The 17,060-nt window shown below is 37.7% G+C and overlaps 1 protein-coding gene across 1 annotated transcript; it reads right to left on the bottom strand.

Moving 5' to 3' along the window:
- Positions 1-569: 569 nt before the first annotated feature.
- LOC137094999 (DNA-directed RNA polymerase I subunit RPA34-like) lies at positions 570-12,985 on the bottom strand. Its single transcript, XM_067461124.1, has 4 exons — positions 12,910-12,985; positions 9,921-10,059; positions 5,915-6,332; positions 570-1,870 (listed from the first exon to the last, which is right to left on the bottom strand). The coding sequence occupies exons 1-4, from the start codon at positions 12,923-12,925 to the stop codon at positions 962-964; spliced, it is 1,482 nt and encodes a 493-aa protein (XP_067317225.1). The 5' UTR covers positions 12,926-12,985; the 3' UTR covers positions 570-961.
- Between the last annotated feature and the right edge of the window lie 4,075 nt (positions 12,986-17,060).

Below are 17,060 nucleotides of genomic sequence, written 5' to 3'. Positions count from 1 at the left end.
TATATACAGTAAATAATATATATATATACTGTATATTGTATACCATATATATCTGGTGTATACAGTATATACTGTATACACTATACAGTATATACTGTATATACTATATTGTATATATTCTACATACTGTATACTGTCTATATATATAGTATACTATATACAGTGTGTGTGTATATATATATATATACATACTGCCTTTATTGTATACCATATATATCTAGTGTATACAGAATATACTGTATACACTATATAGTATATATAGTAAATTATATATATATACTGTACATTTTAGTCTATATTGTATACCATATATACCTAGTGTATACAGTATATACTGTATACACTATACAGTATATACAGTAAATAATATATATATATATATATACTGTATATTGTATACCATATATATCTGGTGTATACAGTATATACTGTATACACTATACAGTATATACTGTATATACTATATTGTATATATTCTACATACTGTATACTGTCTATATATATAGTTTACAGTATATATAGTGTATACAGTGTATACAGTATACACTATATAGTATATACTGTATATGGTGTATACCGTATAGTGTATACAGTGCATACTGTATATACTATATATACTGGGGGTGCTTGCCATAGATGTGGGTGAAACGTCAGGAGAGAGTGCTTCCGGAACATGGCCAGGCAGCCCAGAAAACACACAACAACCCAGTGATTCTGGCCATGAAAGCCTTCAAGAACACATAGTTCTCAACTCGTTGGAAATCCAAGATCCATATTTAATCCAGAGTTTGTGATAGCGCCGTATCTCGTCGTTCACCGTGCACAACGAGGCCGACGTTTTTCGAGCCATTTTGGAGGCTTTTCTTCAGAAAAAAATTGCAGTAAAGGATGAATAGAGAAGTAGAGTGTCTCTCCTTCCAAGGTCTCAAACTCCAGGTCATTTCTGGGAAACGTGGTGGCTTTAGTCCTCTTCCTTCTTGCGCTCCTTCTTCTTCTTCTTCTTGTGCTTTTGGCTCGGCGTTTCCATGTTTTGCTCCAAGCTTTGCATCTCTTCCTCCTTTAAGGAGCTGCTTTCCATCAACGCGGTTCCTTCCGTCTGTTTCGTCCCTTCTTCTTCCTCCTCCTCCTTCGCCTTCTTCTTTTTCTTCTTCTTGTGGATGTAAACATTTGGTTCCGACGTCTCTTCGTTTGCAGGCTCGTTGGGCTCGTCCTTGATGGAAGCCATCTCCAAAACGGTCCCATTTCCCAGCTCGGGAGGCGTCTCTTCCTCCATCTTTTCCTTCTTTTTCTTCTTCTTCTTATGGCCAGAATCTTTCGCTACGTCTTCCAACGACTCTTCCAAGCCAGGTTCTTCCTTTATGTCCATTGGCGCCTCCTCCATAAGTTCCTTTTCCTTCTTCTTCTTTTTCTTCTTCTTCTTCTCTTCCCCAACTTCACCGTTTCCTTCCAAAGAGACCTCAAAGTCCAACGCCAACCCAGACTGCTGGGTTAGAGAGTCCAAAGGCATCTCAGATTGAGACTGATGCGTTACAGAGTCGGCCTCCTCCATATGTTCTTTCTTCTTCTTTTTCTTCCTCTTCTTCTCTTCCCCAACTTCGCCATTTCCTTCCAAAGAGGCCTCAAAGTCCAACGCCAACCCAGGCTGCTGGGTTAGAGAGTCCAAAGGTACCTCGGGTTGAGGCTGATGGGTTATGGAGTCGGCCTCTGTTAGAAAACTCTCGGTCGGCTCCTCCTTCACCTTCTTTTTCTTCTTCTTCCTTTTGTGGCTTGGATCCTCTGCCGAGAGCGACGATTCCTGCGAAGCAGCCAGGACGTCGCTGCTCTTTAGCTCTTGCAAAGACTCCTCTCCATTCTCTTCCATCGCAGGCACCTTTGTTTTGAGACAGAAAGGGTTCTGTTCAGTTTATCTTTGATAAATGAAAACAAAATGCAAATGTAATAGGACCTTATATACTTTGGGAAACTGGAAGCTATAATGTCAACTGTTTACTTTGTTTGTTTTTTGTTTTCCTTCGCCGTTATTGTTTGCATGAAACTCGAAAGCAGCTTAACATTACAATAAAAATTAAGAGTACAATTTTAAAATATATAAAATATGCAAACATTAAAACAGGAGTACATATTGAATCATAGTTTGAAAATTCCCAGTTAAAATCATCTTGCTTAAGAGGGTTGATAAAAATAACAACAATAATTATTATTACTCACCTCTCTAAAAGAGGATTAATGATAATAATAATTATTATTATTGCTCACCTCTCCAAAAGAGGATCAATTTTAATAATAATAGTAATATTTATTACTCACCTCTCTAAAAGAGGATCAATTATGATAATAGTAATAATAGTAATATTTATTACTCACCTCTCTAAAAGAGGATCAATGATAATAATATTTATTACTCACCTCTCTAAAAGAGGATCAATGATAATAATAATAATAATAATATTTATTATTCACCTCTCTAAAGGAGGATCAATAATAATAATAATATTTATTACTCATCTCTAAAAGAGGATCAATTATTATTATTATTATTATTATTCACCTCTTTAAAAGAGGATCAATGATAATAATAATAATAATAATAATAATATTTATTATTCACCTCTCTAAAGGAGGATCAATGATAATTATTATTATTATTATTATTACCTCTCTAAAGGAGGATCAATGATAATAATAATAATAATAATTATTATTATTATTATTACCTCTCTAAAGGAGGATCAATGATAATAATAATAATATTTATTACTCATCTCTAAAAGAGGATCAATTATTATTATTATTATTCACCTCTCTAAAAGAGAATCAATGGTAATAATAATAATATTTATTACTCACCTCTCTAAAAGAGGATCAATGATAATAATTATTATTATTATTGCTCACCTCTCCAAAAGAGGATCAATTTTAATAATAATAGTAATATTTATTACTCACCTCTCTAAAAGAGGATCAATTATGATAATAGTAATAATAGTAATATTTATTACTCACCTCTCTAAAAGAGGATCAATGATAATAATATTTATTACTCACCTCTCTAAAAGAGGATCAATGATAATAATAATTATTATTATTATTTTTATTACCTCTCTAAAGGAGGATCAATAATAATAGTAATATTTATTACTCATCTCTAAAAGAGGATCAATTATTATTATTATTATTATTATTATTATTATTATTCACCTCTCTAAAAGAATCAATGGTAATAATAATAATATTTATTACCTCTCTAAAAGAGGATCAATGATAATAATAATAATAATAATAATAATATTTATTATTCACTTCTCTAAAGGAGGATCAATGATAATTATTATTATTATTATTATTACCTCTCTAAAGGAGGATCAATGATAATAATCATAATAATAATAATTTTATTATTATTATTATTATTATTACCTCTCTAAAGGAGGATCAATAATAATAATAATATTTATTACTCATCTCTAAAAGAGGATCAATTATTATTATTATTATTCACCTCTCTAAAAGAGAATCAATGGTAATAATAATAATATTTATTACTCACCTCTCTAAAAGAGGATCAATGATAATAATAATAATAATAATAATAATAATAATATTTATTATTCACCTCTCTAAAGGAGGATCAATAATAATAATATTTATTACTCATCTCTAAAAGAGGATCAATTATTATTATTATTATTATTATTATTCACCTCTCTAAAAGAGGATCAATGATAATAATAATAATAATATTTATTATTCACCTCTCTAAAGGAGGATCAATGATAATTATTATTATTATTATTATTATTACCTCTCTAAAGGAGGATCAATGATAATAATAATAATAATAATTATTATTATTATTATTACCTCTCTAAAGGAGGATCAATAATAATAATAATAATAATAATATTTATTACTCATCTCTAAAAGAGGATCAATTATTATTATTATTATTATTATTATTATTATTCACCTCTCTAAAAGAGGATCAATGATAATAATAATAATAATATTTATTATTCACCTCTCTAAAGGAGGATCAATGATAATAATAATTATTATTATTATTACCTCTCTAAAGGAGGATCAATGATAATAATAATAATAATTATTATTATTATTATTATTATTACCTCTCTAAAGGAGGATCAATAATAATAATAATAATAATATTTATTACTCATCTCTAAAAGAGGATCAATTATTATTATTATTATTCACCTCTCTAAAAGAGAATCAATGGTAATAATAATAATATTTATTACTCACCTCTCTAAAAGAGGATCAATGATAATAATAATAGTAATATTTATTACTTCTCTAAAAGAGGATCAATTATGATAACAGTAATAATAATAATATTTATTACTCACCTCTCTAAAAGAGGATTAATGATAATAATAATTATTATTATTGCTCACCTCTCCAAAAGAGGATCAATTTTAATAATAATAGTAATATTTATTACTCACCTCTCTAAAAGAGGATCAATTATGATAATAGTAATAATAGTAATATTTATTACTCACCTCTCTAAAAGAGGATCAATGATAATAATATTTATTACTCACCTCTCTAAAAGAGGATCAATGATAATAATAATAATAATAATAATTATTATTATTATTATTCACCTCTCTAAAGGAGGATCAATGATAATAATAATAATTATTATTATTATTATTATTATTACCTCTCTAAAGGAGGATCAATAATAATAATAATATTTATTACTCATCTCTAAAAGAGGATCAATTATTATTATTATTATTATTATTATTATTCACCTCTCTAAAAGAGGATCAATGATAATAATAATAATAATAATAATAATATTTATTATTCACCTCTCTAAAGGAGGATCAATGATTATTATTATTATTATTATTATTATTATTATTATTACCTCTCTAAAGGAGGATCAATGATAATAATAATAATTACTATTATTATTATTATTATTATTATTATTATTACCTCTCTAAAGGAGGATCAATAATAATAATAATAATTTTTATTACTCATCTCTAAAAGAGGATCAATTATTATTATTATTATTATTATTATTATTATTACCTCTCTAAAGGAGGATCAATGATAATAATAATAATATTTATTACTCATCTCTAAAAGAGGATCAATTATTATTATTATTATTATTATTCACCTCTCTAAAAGAGAATCAATGGTAATAATAATAATATTTATTACTCACCTCTCTAAAAGAGGATCAATGATAATAATAATAGTAATATTTATTACTTCTCTAAAAGAGGATCAATTATGATAACAGTTATAATAATAATATTTATTACTCACCTCTCTAAAAGAGAATCAATAATAATAATAATAATACTTGCCTCTCTAAAAGAGGATCAATGAAGATAATCGCAATAATAATTATTACCCACCTCTTTAAAAGAGGATCAATTATTATTATTATTATTATTATTATTATTATTATTATTATCTCTCTCAAAGAGGATCAATAATAATAATACAGGGTTAGTCAAAATGCATAGGCCAATAAGCCATTCAATTGAATGGCTTATTGGCCTATACATTTTGACTAACCCTGTAGTAATAATAACAACAATTATTATTATTATTACTCAACTCCCTAAAAAGATAATAACAATTATAATATTTATTACTCACCTCTCAAAAGGGAACAACAACAATAATAATATTTGCCTCTCCTTGCCTAAGAGAGGGTGGATGATGATGATAATAATAGTTTTATTACTTGATGATGACTATAATAATAATAATGTTACTACATGATAATAATAATAAAATGACTCGCCTCTTCTTGTCTAAGAGAGGATCAATAATAATAATAATACTTGCCTCTCCTATGAGAGGGTTGATAATAAGGCTTGCGATCTTCCCCCAAAAGCGTTTCAGGGTGTCTGCTTACCTCTTCCTGGGGTTCCCCCATGTACTCGGGCGTATACAATTGGCGTTTGCTCTTCTTCTGCTTCTTCCGCGGGGGCTCCTCTGCGGCGTCCCCCAAGGCGGGCCTCTTCTTCTGCCCCCCGAACGGCACGAAGCGCTGCTTGAGGCCTTCCGGGATTTGTGGGGCCGCTTGCCTGGCCGCCAGGAAGAGCACCGGATAAGCGCCGGGGTCGCCATGCCGCTCCGCGATGGTCAAGGACCCGCCGAAGGGCGGCGCGCAAGAGAGGCGGTCCTGGCTGTGGCTCGAGGGGACCAGCAAGCGGGCAGAGCTGGACGGCCGGCCCAGAGCGGCATGGATGCCGAAGACCTTCTGCGCCCCGTTGGGTTGGGGCAGCTTGACCGTGTGGGAGCCCGAGAGAGGCAGCGCCTGCCCCTCGAAGCTGGGAAGAGGGAAGAAGAAGCAGCAGTGTCAATAGGGCATGATATATCTATATGGGAGTTGTAGTTGCTGGGATTTATAGTTCACCTACAAGCAAAGAGCATGCTGAACCCCACCAACGAGAAAATTGGGCCAAACTTCCTACACAGTTTTCCCATGACCAACAGAAAATACTGAAATACTGAAAATACTGGCAGGGTTTGGTGGGCAGTGTCCTTTTGTTTTGGAGTTGTAGTTCACCTACATCCAGAGATAAGTGTGGACTCAAACAATAATGGATCTGGACCAAACTCTACGCAAATACGCAATATGTTCAAACGTAAACACTGGTGGAGTTTGGGGAAAATAGAATCTTGACATTTGGGAGTTGTAGTTGCTGGGATTTATAGTTCACCTACAAGCAAAGAGCATTCTGAACCCCACCAACGAGAAAATTGGGCCAAACTTCCTACACAGTTTCCCCATGACCAACAGAAAATACTGAAATACTGAAAATACTGGCAGGGTTTGGTGGGCAGTGTCCTTTTGTTTTGGAGTTGTAGTTCACCTACATCCAGAGATAAGTGTGGACTCAAACAATAATGGATCTGGACCAAACTCTATGCAAATACGCAATATGTTCAAACGTAAACACTGGTGGAGTTTGGGGAAAATAGAATCTTGACATTTGGTAGTTGTAGTTGCTGGGATTTATAGTTCACCTACAACCAAAGAGCATTCTGAAACCCACCAATGATGGATCTGGACCAAACTACACAAATACTCAATATTCCCAAATGTGAACACTGGTGGAGTTTGGGGGAAATAGAATCTTGACATTTGGGAGTTGTCGTTGCTGGGATTTATAGTTCGCCTACAACCACAGAGCATTCTGAACCCCACCAACGATAGAATTGAACCAAACTTGGCACACAGTTCTCCCATGACCCACAGAAAATACTGGAAGGGTTTGGTGGGCAGTGTCCTTTGGTTTTGGAGTTGTAGTTCACCTACATCCAGAGATAAGTGTGGACTCAAACAATGATGGATCTGGACCAAACTCTACGCGAATACTCAATACGCTCAAATGTAAACACTAGTGGAGTTTGGGGGAAATATAATCTTGACATTCAGGAGTTGTAGTTGCTGGGATTTATAGTTTACCTACAATCAAAGAGCATTCTGAACCCCACCAATGATGGAATTGAACCAAACTTGGCACATAGTTCTCCCATGACCCACAGAAAATACTGGAAGGGTTTGGTGGGCATTGACCTTGAGTTTGGGAGTTGTAGTTCACCTACATCCAGAGAGAACTGTGGACTCAAACAATGATGGATCTGGACCAAACTCTACGCGAATACTCAATACGCTCAAATGTAAACACTAGTGGAGTTTGGGGGAAATATAATCTTGACATTCAGGAGTTGTAGTTGCTGGGATTTATAGTTTACCTACAATCAAAGAGCATTCTGAACCCCACCAATGATGGAATTGAACCAAACTTGGCACATAGTTCTCCCATGACCCACAGAAAATACTGGAAGGGTTTGGTGGGCATTGACCTTGAGTTTGGGAGTTGTAGTTCACCTACATCCAGAGAGAACTGTGGACTCAAACAATGATGGATCTGGACCAAACTCTACGCGAATACTCAATATGCTCAAATGTAAACACTAGTGGAGTTTGGGGGAAATATAATCTTGACATTCAGGAGTTGTAGTTGCTGGGATTTATAGTTTACCTACAATCAAAGAGCATTCTGAACCCCACCAATGATGGATTTCAACCAAACTTGGCACATAGTTCTCCCATGACCCACAGAAAATACTGGAAGGGTTTGGTGGGCATTGACCTTGAGTTTGGGAGTTGTAGTTCACCTACATCCAGAGAGCACTGTGGACTCAAACAATGATGGATCTGGACCAAACTCTACGCGAATACTCAATACGCTCAAATGTAAACACTGGTGAAGTTTGGGGAAAATAGAATCTTGACATTTGGGAGTTGTAGTTGCTGGGATTTATAGTTCGCCTACAATCACAGAGCATTCTGAACTCCACCAACGATAGAATTGGGCCAAACCTCCCACACAGAACCCCCATGTGGGCCACAGCAACACTTGGCAAAGGACGGCTAATCTATATAAATAAAAATGTAATGTTCGTTTGTGGGATTAACATAACTCAAAAACCACTGGACGAATTGACATCAAATTTGGACACTATACCCCTAACAGACCAACGAGTGACCATCACTCATAAAAGTGGAAAGGACTTAAAAACCCCAAAATGCTAAATGATGAAAAGCTAAATGATGGTACAGAAAAAAAGGGAAGGAAGAAGGAAGGAAAGGAAGAAAGAAAGAAGCAAAGAGCGAAGGAAGGAAAGAGGTAGAAAAGGAAGAAAGGAGAGAAAGAGTAGGAAAAGAAAAAGGGAAGGAGGGAAGAGGTAGAGAAGGAAGGAAAGAGAGAAGGAAAGAAAAAGGAAGGAAAGAAGGGAACAAAGGAAGGAAAGAAAGAGAGAGGGAAGGAAAAAAGGAAAGAGAGAAGGAAGGATGGAAGCAAAAGTGAAGGAAGGAAGAAAAGAGGTAGAGAAGGAAGAAAGGAGAGAAAGAGGAAGGAAAAGAAAAGGGAAGGAAAGGGAGTGAAAGAAGGAGAAAAAGGGATGGAAGGAAGGGAGCTAAAGAAGGAGAGAAAGTGAGGGAAGGAAAGAGAAGGAAGGATGGAAGCAAAAAGCGAAGGAAGGAAGGAAAGAGAGAAGGAAGAAAGGAGAGAAAGAGCAGGAAAAGAAAAAGGGAAGGGGAGAAGAGGTAGAGATGGAAGAAATGAGAGAAGGAAAGAAAAAGGAAGGAAGGAAAGAGGAAGGGAAGGAAAGAGAAGCAAGGATGGAAGCAGAAAGTGAAGGAAGGAAGGAAGGAAGGAAGGAAGGAAGGAAGGAAGGAAGGAAGGAAGGAAGAGGGTAGAGAAGGAAGAAACGAGAGAAGGAAAGAAAAAGGAAGGAAGGAAAGAGGGAGCAAAAGAAGGAGAGAAAAAGGGTGGGAATGAAAGATGGAAAGAGAAGGAAGGATGGAAGCAACAAAAAAAACAAAGGAAGGAAAGAGAGAAGGAAGAAAGGAGAGAAAGAGGAAGGAAAAATAAAGGGGGGAAGGAAGGAAAGAGGTAGAGAAGGAAGGAAAGCAAGAAGGAAAGTAGAAAAGGGAAGGAAGGAAGGAGCGTAGGAAGAAGAGAAAGAGGGAGGGAAAGTTGGCCACAGCAACACATGGTGGGTCCAGCTTGTGTGTGTGTGTGTGTGTGTGTGTATGTGTGTACAAACATGCACACACATATACAGTGTGTGCATGTGTGTATACACACACACACATGCATACATATATAAGCAGTTCCCAAGTTATAGATGAAAGGTTCTGTAGGTTTGTTCTGAAGTTAAACATGTATGTAAGTTTGCCCATGCCTGCTCTAGCCATAAATATGGTTTGGTAGCTTAGGGAAGTGTGAACACCCTTGTGGTGTTTGTTTGGCTGCCTAGGATGACATTGGCTTTGTCTCTTACACAAGGCGGCCTCGCAAGCGTGTGCCCTTTTGCGCACTCATGCGCATTACTCCCCATACCTTTCTGGGCTGAAGCTGGCCGGGGCTCGGATCAGAAGGAGTTCCTTCGAAGGGTCCTGCAGTCTCTCAAGGGAGAAAGGGGGTCCTGGGGCAAAGCAGCTGGCAACGAAGTCCGGCGGACACTTGAAGCGGGGCAGCGCTGTGGAGCGAAAAGGCAAAGGCGGTGAGAAACACATTGTGCAGTCCTTACTTTGGAAGTTGTTGTTCTACTCCAAAAACTTTGCTTTTGTGGCTGCCACAAACTAGGTTGTATGGGTTGAGAATCAATGGTGAGAAAATCTCTGGCATAGACACCGAGAACTGGGAAGCCCTGGCCCTTGAGTGCTCTAACTGGAGGTCAGCTGTGACCAGCAGTGCTGCAGAATTTGAAGAGGTGCGAATGGAGGTCGAAAGAGAGAAATGTGCCAGGAGGAAGGCGCGTCAAGCCAACCCCGACTGGGACCGCCTTCCACCTGGAAACCAATGCCCTCACTGTGGGAGAAGATGGAGGTCAAGAATAGGACACTGCCAGGACACCGACCTTAGAGGACCATCATGCTCAGACTACAAGGGATTGCCTAAGTAAGGCAATTGAAATATTATTAGTAATATTACATGTAATATAAAATATATAAATATAATATCACATTATTATTAGTATTATATTGTATTAGATTATAATATTATAAATATTGTATGTATACACAATCCCAGCTGAACTGTTCAAAATCTTGAAAGAGGATGCTGTCAAGGTGATGCATGCCATTTGCCAGCAAATATGGAAAACACAAGAATGGCCATCAGACTGGAAAAAATCAACTTATGTCCCCATACCAAAAAAGGGAAATGCGAAAGACTGCTCAAACTTCCGTACAGTGGCCCTTATTTCTCATCATGCCAGGAAGGGAATGCTCAAGATCCTGCAAGGAAGAAGACTCCAGCAAGACATGGAGCGAGAGTTGCCAGATGTTCAAGCTGGGTTTAGAAAAGGCAGAGGAACCAGAGACCAGATTGCCAATCTCTGGATGCTGGAGAATGGAGAAAGGCAGGGAGAGTCAGGAAAACATCTATTTCTGCTTCATTGACTCTTCTAAAGCCTTTGACTGTGTGGATCATCATAAATGGTGGCAAGTTCTTGGTGGGATGGGCATCCCAGGCCCCCTTCCCTCTCTCCTGAGGAATCTGTCCAAGGACCAAGGAGCCACAGTCAGAACTGACCACGGAACAACAGACGGGTTCCAGATTGGGAAAGGCGTCCGGCAAGGCTGCATCCTCTCACCCAACCTTTTTAACTTGTATGCAGAACACATCATGCGAGGATGTGCGGGGCTGGATGAATGCAAAGCTGGGGTGGAAATTGCTGGAAGACACATGAACAACCTCAGATATGCAGATGACACCACTCTGATGGCCGAAAGCGAGGAGGAGCTGAGGAGCCTTCTAATCAAGGTGAAAGAAGAAAGCGCAAAAGCCGGGTTGCAGCTAAACGTCAAAAAAACCAAGATTATGGCAACAAGAATGATTGACAACTGGGAAATAGAGGGAGAAAATGTGGAGGCCGTGACAGACTTTGTATTTCTAGGTGCAAAGATTACTGCAGATGCAGACTGTGGCCAGGAAATCAGGAGACGCTTCCTTCTTGGGAGGAGAGCAAGGTCCAGTCTCGATGAAATAGTAAAGAGTAGAGACATCAGACTGACAACAAAGATCCATTGCCTAGTCCAAGCCATGGTATTCCCTGTAGTCGCCTACGGATGTGAGAGATGGACCTTAGGGAAGGCTGAGCGGAGGAAGAGAGATGCTTTTGAGCTGTGGTGTTGGAGGAAAGTGCTGAGAGTGCCTTGGACTGCGAGAAGATCCAACCAGTCCATCCTCCAGGAAATAAAGCCCGACTGCTCACTGGAGGGAAGGAGACTAGAGGGAAATTGGAAGTCCTTTGAATGCCACATCATGAGGAGACAGCCAAGCCTAGAGAAGGGAATGATGCTGGGGAAAGTGGAAGGCAAAAGGAAGAGGGGCCGACCAAGGGCAAGATGGATGGATGGCATCCTTGAAGTGACTGGACTGACCTTGAAGGAGCTGGGGGTGGTGACGGCCGACAGGGAGCTCTGGCGTGGGCTGGTCCATGAGGTCACGAAGAGTCGGAGACGACTGAACGAATGAACAACAACAACAACAGAACAAAGCAAACAAATAGAGAAAATACAAAATGTGTGAGTTTGGTAGTTGGTTAAATGTCCTTTGACCAGTATCTGTCCCCTTGGAGTGCCTCTGGTGTTGCCGCAAGAAGGTCCTCCATCGTGCATGTGGCAGGGCTCAGGTTGCATTGCAGCAGGTGGTTTAGTGGTTGGCTCTTCTCTGCACTCGCATGTCATGGATTATTCCACTTTGTGGCCCCATTTCTTGAGGTTGGCTCTGCATCTCGTGGTGCCAGAGCGCAGTCTGTTCAGCGCCTTCCAAGTCGCCTAGTCCTCTGTCTGCCCAGGGGGGAGTCTCTCAGCTGGTATCAGCCATGGATTGAGGTTCTGGGTTGGAGCCTGCCACTTTTGGACTCTCGTTTGCTGGGGTGTTCCAGCGAGTGTCTCTGTAGATCTTAGAAAACTATGTCTGGATTTAAGTCGTGGCAACCAGCAATATTTCATGTAATATAAAATATATAATTATACTACCATATTTTTATTGTTATTATATTGTATTACATTATAATATTATAAATATTGTATGCATATGCAATATTTTATATGACATTATATTATTAGTAAAGCACAGGAGACAAGATGGGACTGTCATCTGATTCCGAAGCTAAGCAGGGCCTGCCCTGGATAGTCCTTGGATGGGAGACTGCAATTAATAATAACAATATTAACATTAATAATAATCCCAAGCTCTATTTCAGAGGAAAGAACTGATTTAAAAAGCCACTTCTAAATCTTCCTGACTTAAGAAAATACTTTGTGGACTATAAGTCCCATCATCCCCCAAACTGGTGGTGCTTGCCCTTTAAGCTTACCTTCCGGGCTCCCCATCCTGCCTTCTCACCCACGTGGAGCCCATGAACTGCAGCCACTTCCGGGTTCTACTGGGCGGTTCCATTCTTGAAAAGGGGAGGAGCCTCCTGGGGAAGTCTTCTGCGCATGCGCTCTGCGACTTTAACTATTCCTTTCCCCCCATGGACCGAGTTGGTAGAGTCTCAGCTCTTAAAGGGGAAGCACACCCTTATGTTGTCTGCCTATAAATTGTTTTCCTTCTCAATTACATTCAAAACTGGTCTCAATATTATTATTATTTTCTTAAAAGTTAGGGGAAAAAGGAAGGAAATGCTTAGGATGCCACTTCCCTGCAGTCTGACTACTTAAGTCTATGGAAACATGGGAGCTGTAGTTCGACAAGGTCCATAGCCTTCTCTGCTAATGGGCAATCTTGGGTAATTCTGGGACATACAGTACACACACACACACACACACACACATATATATAAACATTTTGCCAAAACTTGCATTCTGAAAAGGCTTGCAATTCTGCAAAGGGCCACTAGGGACCACTGTTGCAACAGGATTGATTGCAATGCAAAATACAGGGTTAGTCAAAATGAATAGGCCAATTCGGGTACAATTAATATTCTTATTGGCCTATTCATTTTGACTAACCCTGTACTATGATCTTGCAGTGGAATATCCATTTTTGCCAATCAATGCAAAGCAATGATGATGATAATTTCAAGTTGAGTTTACATATGTGTGTGTGTGTATATATATATGCACATGCACACATACACACACATATAGACACACACATATATATACAATGCAAAATAATGATGATAATTTCAAGTTGGGTTTACATATATGTATATACATATATGCACATGCACACACGCACACACATATATACACATGCACGCACGCACACACAATAATATGTTGTTACAGTGGAATATCCATTCTTGCCAATCAATGCAAAGCAATGATGACGATAATTTCAAGTTGAGTTTACATATGTGTGTGTGTGTGTGTATATATATATATATGCACATACACACACATATAGACACACACATATATATATATATACAATGCAAAATAATGATGATAATTTCAAGTTGGGTTTACATATATGTATATACTAACTTTCTACGTGGAGGTCTTGTCAGACCTTGTTGTTCTGTTTCTTATTGTGATATGGCCTAAGGGCTAATCAATAAAATTACTACTACTTATATATGTATATACATATATGCACATGCACACACTCATATATATACACACACGCATATATACACATGCACACGGACACACACACAATAATATGGTCTTACAGTGGAATATCCATTCTTGCCAATCAATGCAAAGCAATGATGATGATAATTTCAAGTTGGGTTTACATATATATATATATATATATATACACACACACACATACACACACACACACACACATGCATATATATATATGCACATGTATAAACACACACACAATAATATGTTGTTGCAGTGGAATATCAATTCTTGCCAATCAATGCAAAGTAATGATAATTTCAAGTTGGGTTTACATATATGTATGTGTGTGTGTGTGTGTGTGTGTGTGTATATATATATATATGTATGCGCACATGCACACATACACATACACACACATATAGACACAAATATATATACAATGCAAAATAATGATGATAATTTCAAGTTTACATATATGTATATACATATAAGAATGTGCACATATATGTGCATGCATATATACATACACACACACACACATTTATACACACATGCACACACATACACAATAATATGTTCTTGCAGTGGAATATCCATTCTTGCCAATCAATGCAAAATAATGATGATCATTTAAAGTTGGGTCTACACATATGTATATACATATATACACATGCACATATATATGCACATGTATAAACACACACACACACAATAATATGTTGTTGCAGTGGAATATCCATTCTTGCCAATCAATGCAAAATAATGATGATGATCATTTCAAGTTGGGACTACAAATATGTATATATATATATATACACATGCACATATAAATGCACATGTATAAACTCACACACAATAATATGTTGTTGCATATTAAGTAAGTAAATAAATAAACACACACACAATAATATGTTGTTGCAGTGGAATATCCATTCTTGCCAATCAATGCAAAGTAATGGTGATGATAATTTCAAGTTGGGTTTACATATATGTATATACAAATAAGAATATGCACTTATATGTGCATACATATATACATACACACACATTTATGCACACATGCACACACATACACAATAATATGTTCTTGCAGTGGAATATCCATTCTTGCCAATCAATGCAAAATAATGATGATCATTTAAAGTTGGGTCTACACAAATGTATATACATACACATGCACATATATATGCACATGTATAAACACACACACACACAATAATATGTTGCTGCAGTGGAATATCCATTCTTGCCAATCAATGCAAAATGATGATGATCATTTAAAGTTGGGTCTGCATATATGTATATACATATATACACATGCACATATATATGCGCGCACACATATACACATGCACGCACACACATATATATGTATATGTATGTGTATATATATGTATATATGTTGATGTAATGTAGTGGTAGGGCCCCTGATTGGATATAATATTGTCAGTAACAAAAAGTTGGAAGCGACTGAACAAATAAACAACAAATTGCCCCTTTGCCTGCTTCTGACCTCTTTTGCGGGATTTCTAGTTTCCTGTGTGGTTGGACACAGAATCCAGACCGACCTTTGTCCTGATTCACCCTTCAATGCACTATTTATATTATACGGACAATTCCAGCTCCAATTATTGCAGGCCATGCTCTGTTTTGGCCGGATCCGATGCTTCTCCCATAAGAAAAATATTATCTCTGGCTTTGCCTTGTGCAATGTTTGCGCTGCATCTTTTTGCTGCAACGTCAAAAAACCACGCTGTTTGCTTTGGCCTGGAAATGCATAGATTCCCAAAGGCAAAGAAAGGGTTCCCGGTCTGATTTTTGCAAGATTTGCAGGGAGTCTGTACTTAGAAGGCAGTTGGAAGGGACCCCCAAAGGGCATCTAGTCCAACCCCCATCTTCCAGGCAGGAAGGCACAGTCAAAGCCCTCCCAACAGACGGCCAAGAGGAAAAACATTCCAAGCTTTGCTTATACAGGAAATACTAGATATTATATATTTAGATGCATCCTTAATAAACACTAAAATTCCCAGAATCTCAAACTATGGAGCCATTGCCATTCAAAGGGGCGTCAAACTGCATTCATTCCACATTGCAGATGCACTCAAGAATGGAAACCGGAGAAAGATATAGAGCGGAAGGCCTTGCAAAACTACAACTCCCAGGATTGCATTGAGTCATGGTCGTTCAGAGGGGTGTCAAACGGGATTAGTTCCAAGGTACAGATGCACTCAAGAATGCAAACCAAAAAGAAATGTAGAGATCAAGGCCTTGTAAAACCACAACTTCCAGGATCCTATACTCTGGAGCCATATAATCCCATACTTGCAAAACTACAACTCCCAGGATTACATTGAACTATAGCCATTCAAAGGACTGTCAAACTGAATTAGTTCCACTCAACGGGGTGTTTATTCCACAGTGTAGATGCACTCAAGAATGCAAATGGGGAGAGATGTGGAGCTGGAGACCTTGCAAAACTACAACTCCCAGGTTTCCATTTCATCGAGCCATGGCTCTTCAAGGGGAGGTCAAACTGCATTCGTTCCACAAGGTAGATGCACTCAAGAATGCAAGCGGGGAGAGACGTAGAATTCGAGGCCATGCAAAAATACAACTCCCAGGATTCCATTGCATTGAGCCATGGCTCTTCAAGGGGAGATCAAACTGTATTCGTTCCACAATGTAGACGCACTCAAGAATGCAAACGGGGAGACACATAGAGTTTGAGGCCTTGCAATACTATAACTCCCAGGAACCCATACTCACCATTCAAAAGGGTGTCAAAAACTGCATTCGTTCCACAGTGCAGACGCACTCAAGAGTGCAAATGGAGAGAGATGCAGAGCAGGAGACCTTGCAAAATTACAACTCCTAGGATTTCATTGCATTGAGCCATGGATCTCCAAGGGTAGGTGAAACTGCATTTGTTCCCCAATCTAGATGC

This window comes from Anolis sagrei, chromosome X (assembly GCF_037176765.1).
Source record: "Anolis sagrei isolate rAnoSag1 chromosome X, rAnoSag1.mat, whole genome shotgun sequence".
Taxonomy (NCBI): domain Eukaryota; kingdom Metazoa; phylum Chordata; class Lepidosauria; order Squamata; family Dactyloidae; genus Anolis; species Anolis sagrei.
The sequence above is the reverse complement of the archived record's forward strand: the minus strand, read 5'-3'. Positions and strand labels throughout refer to the sequence as shown.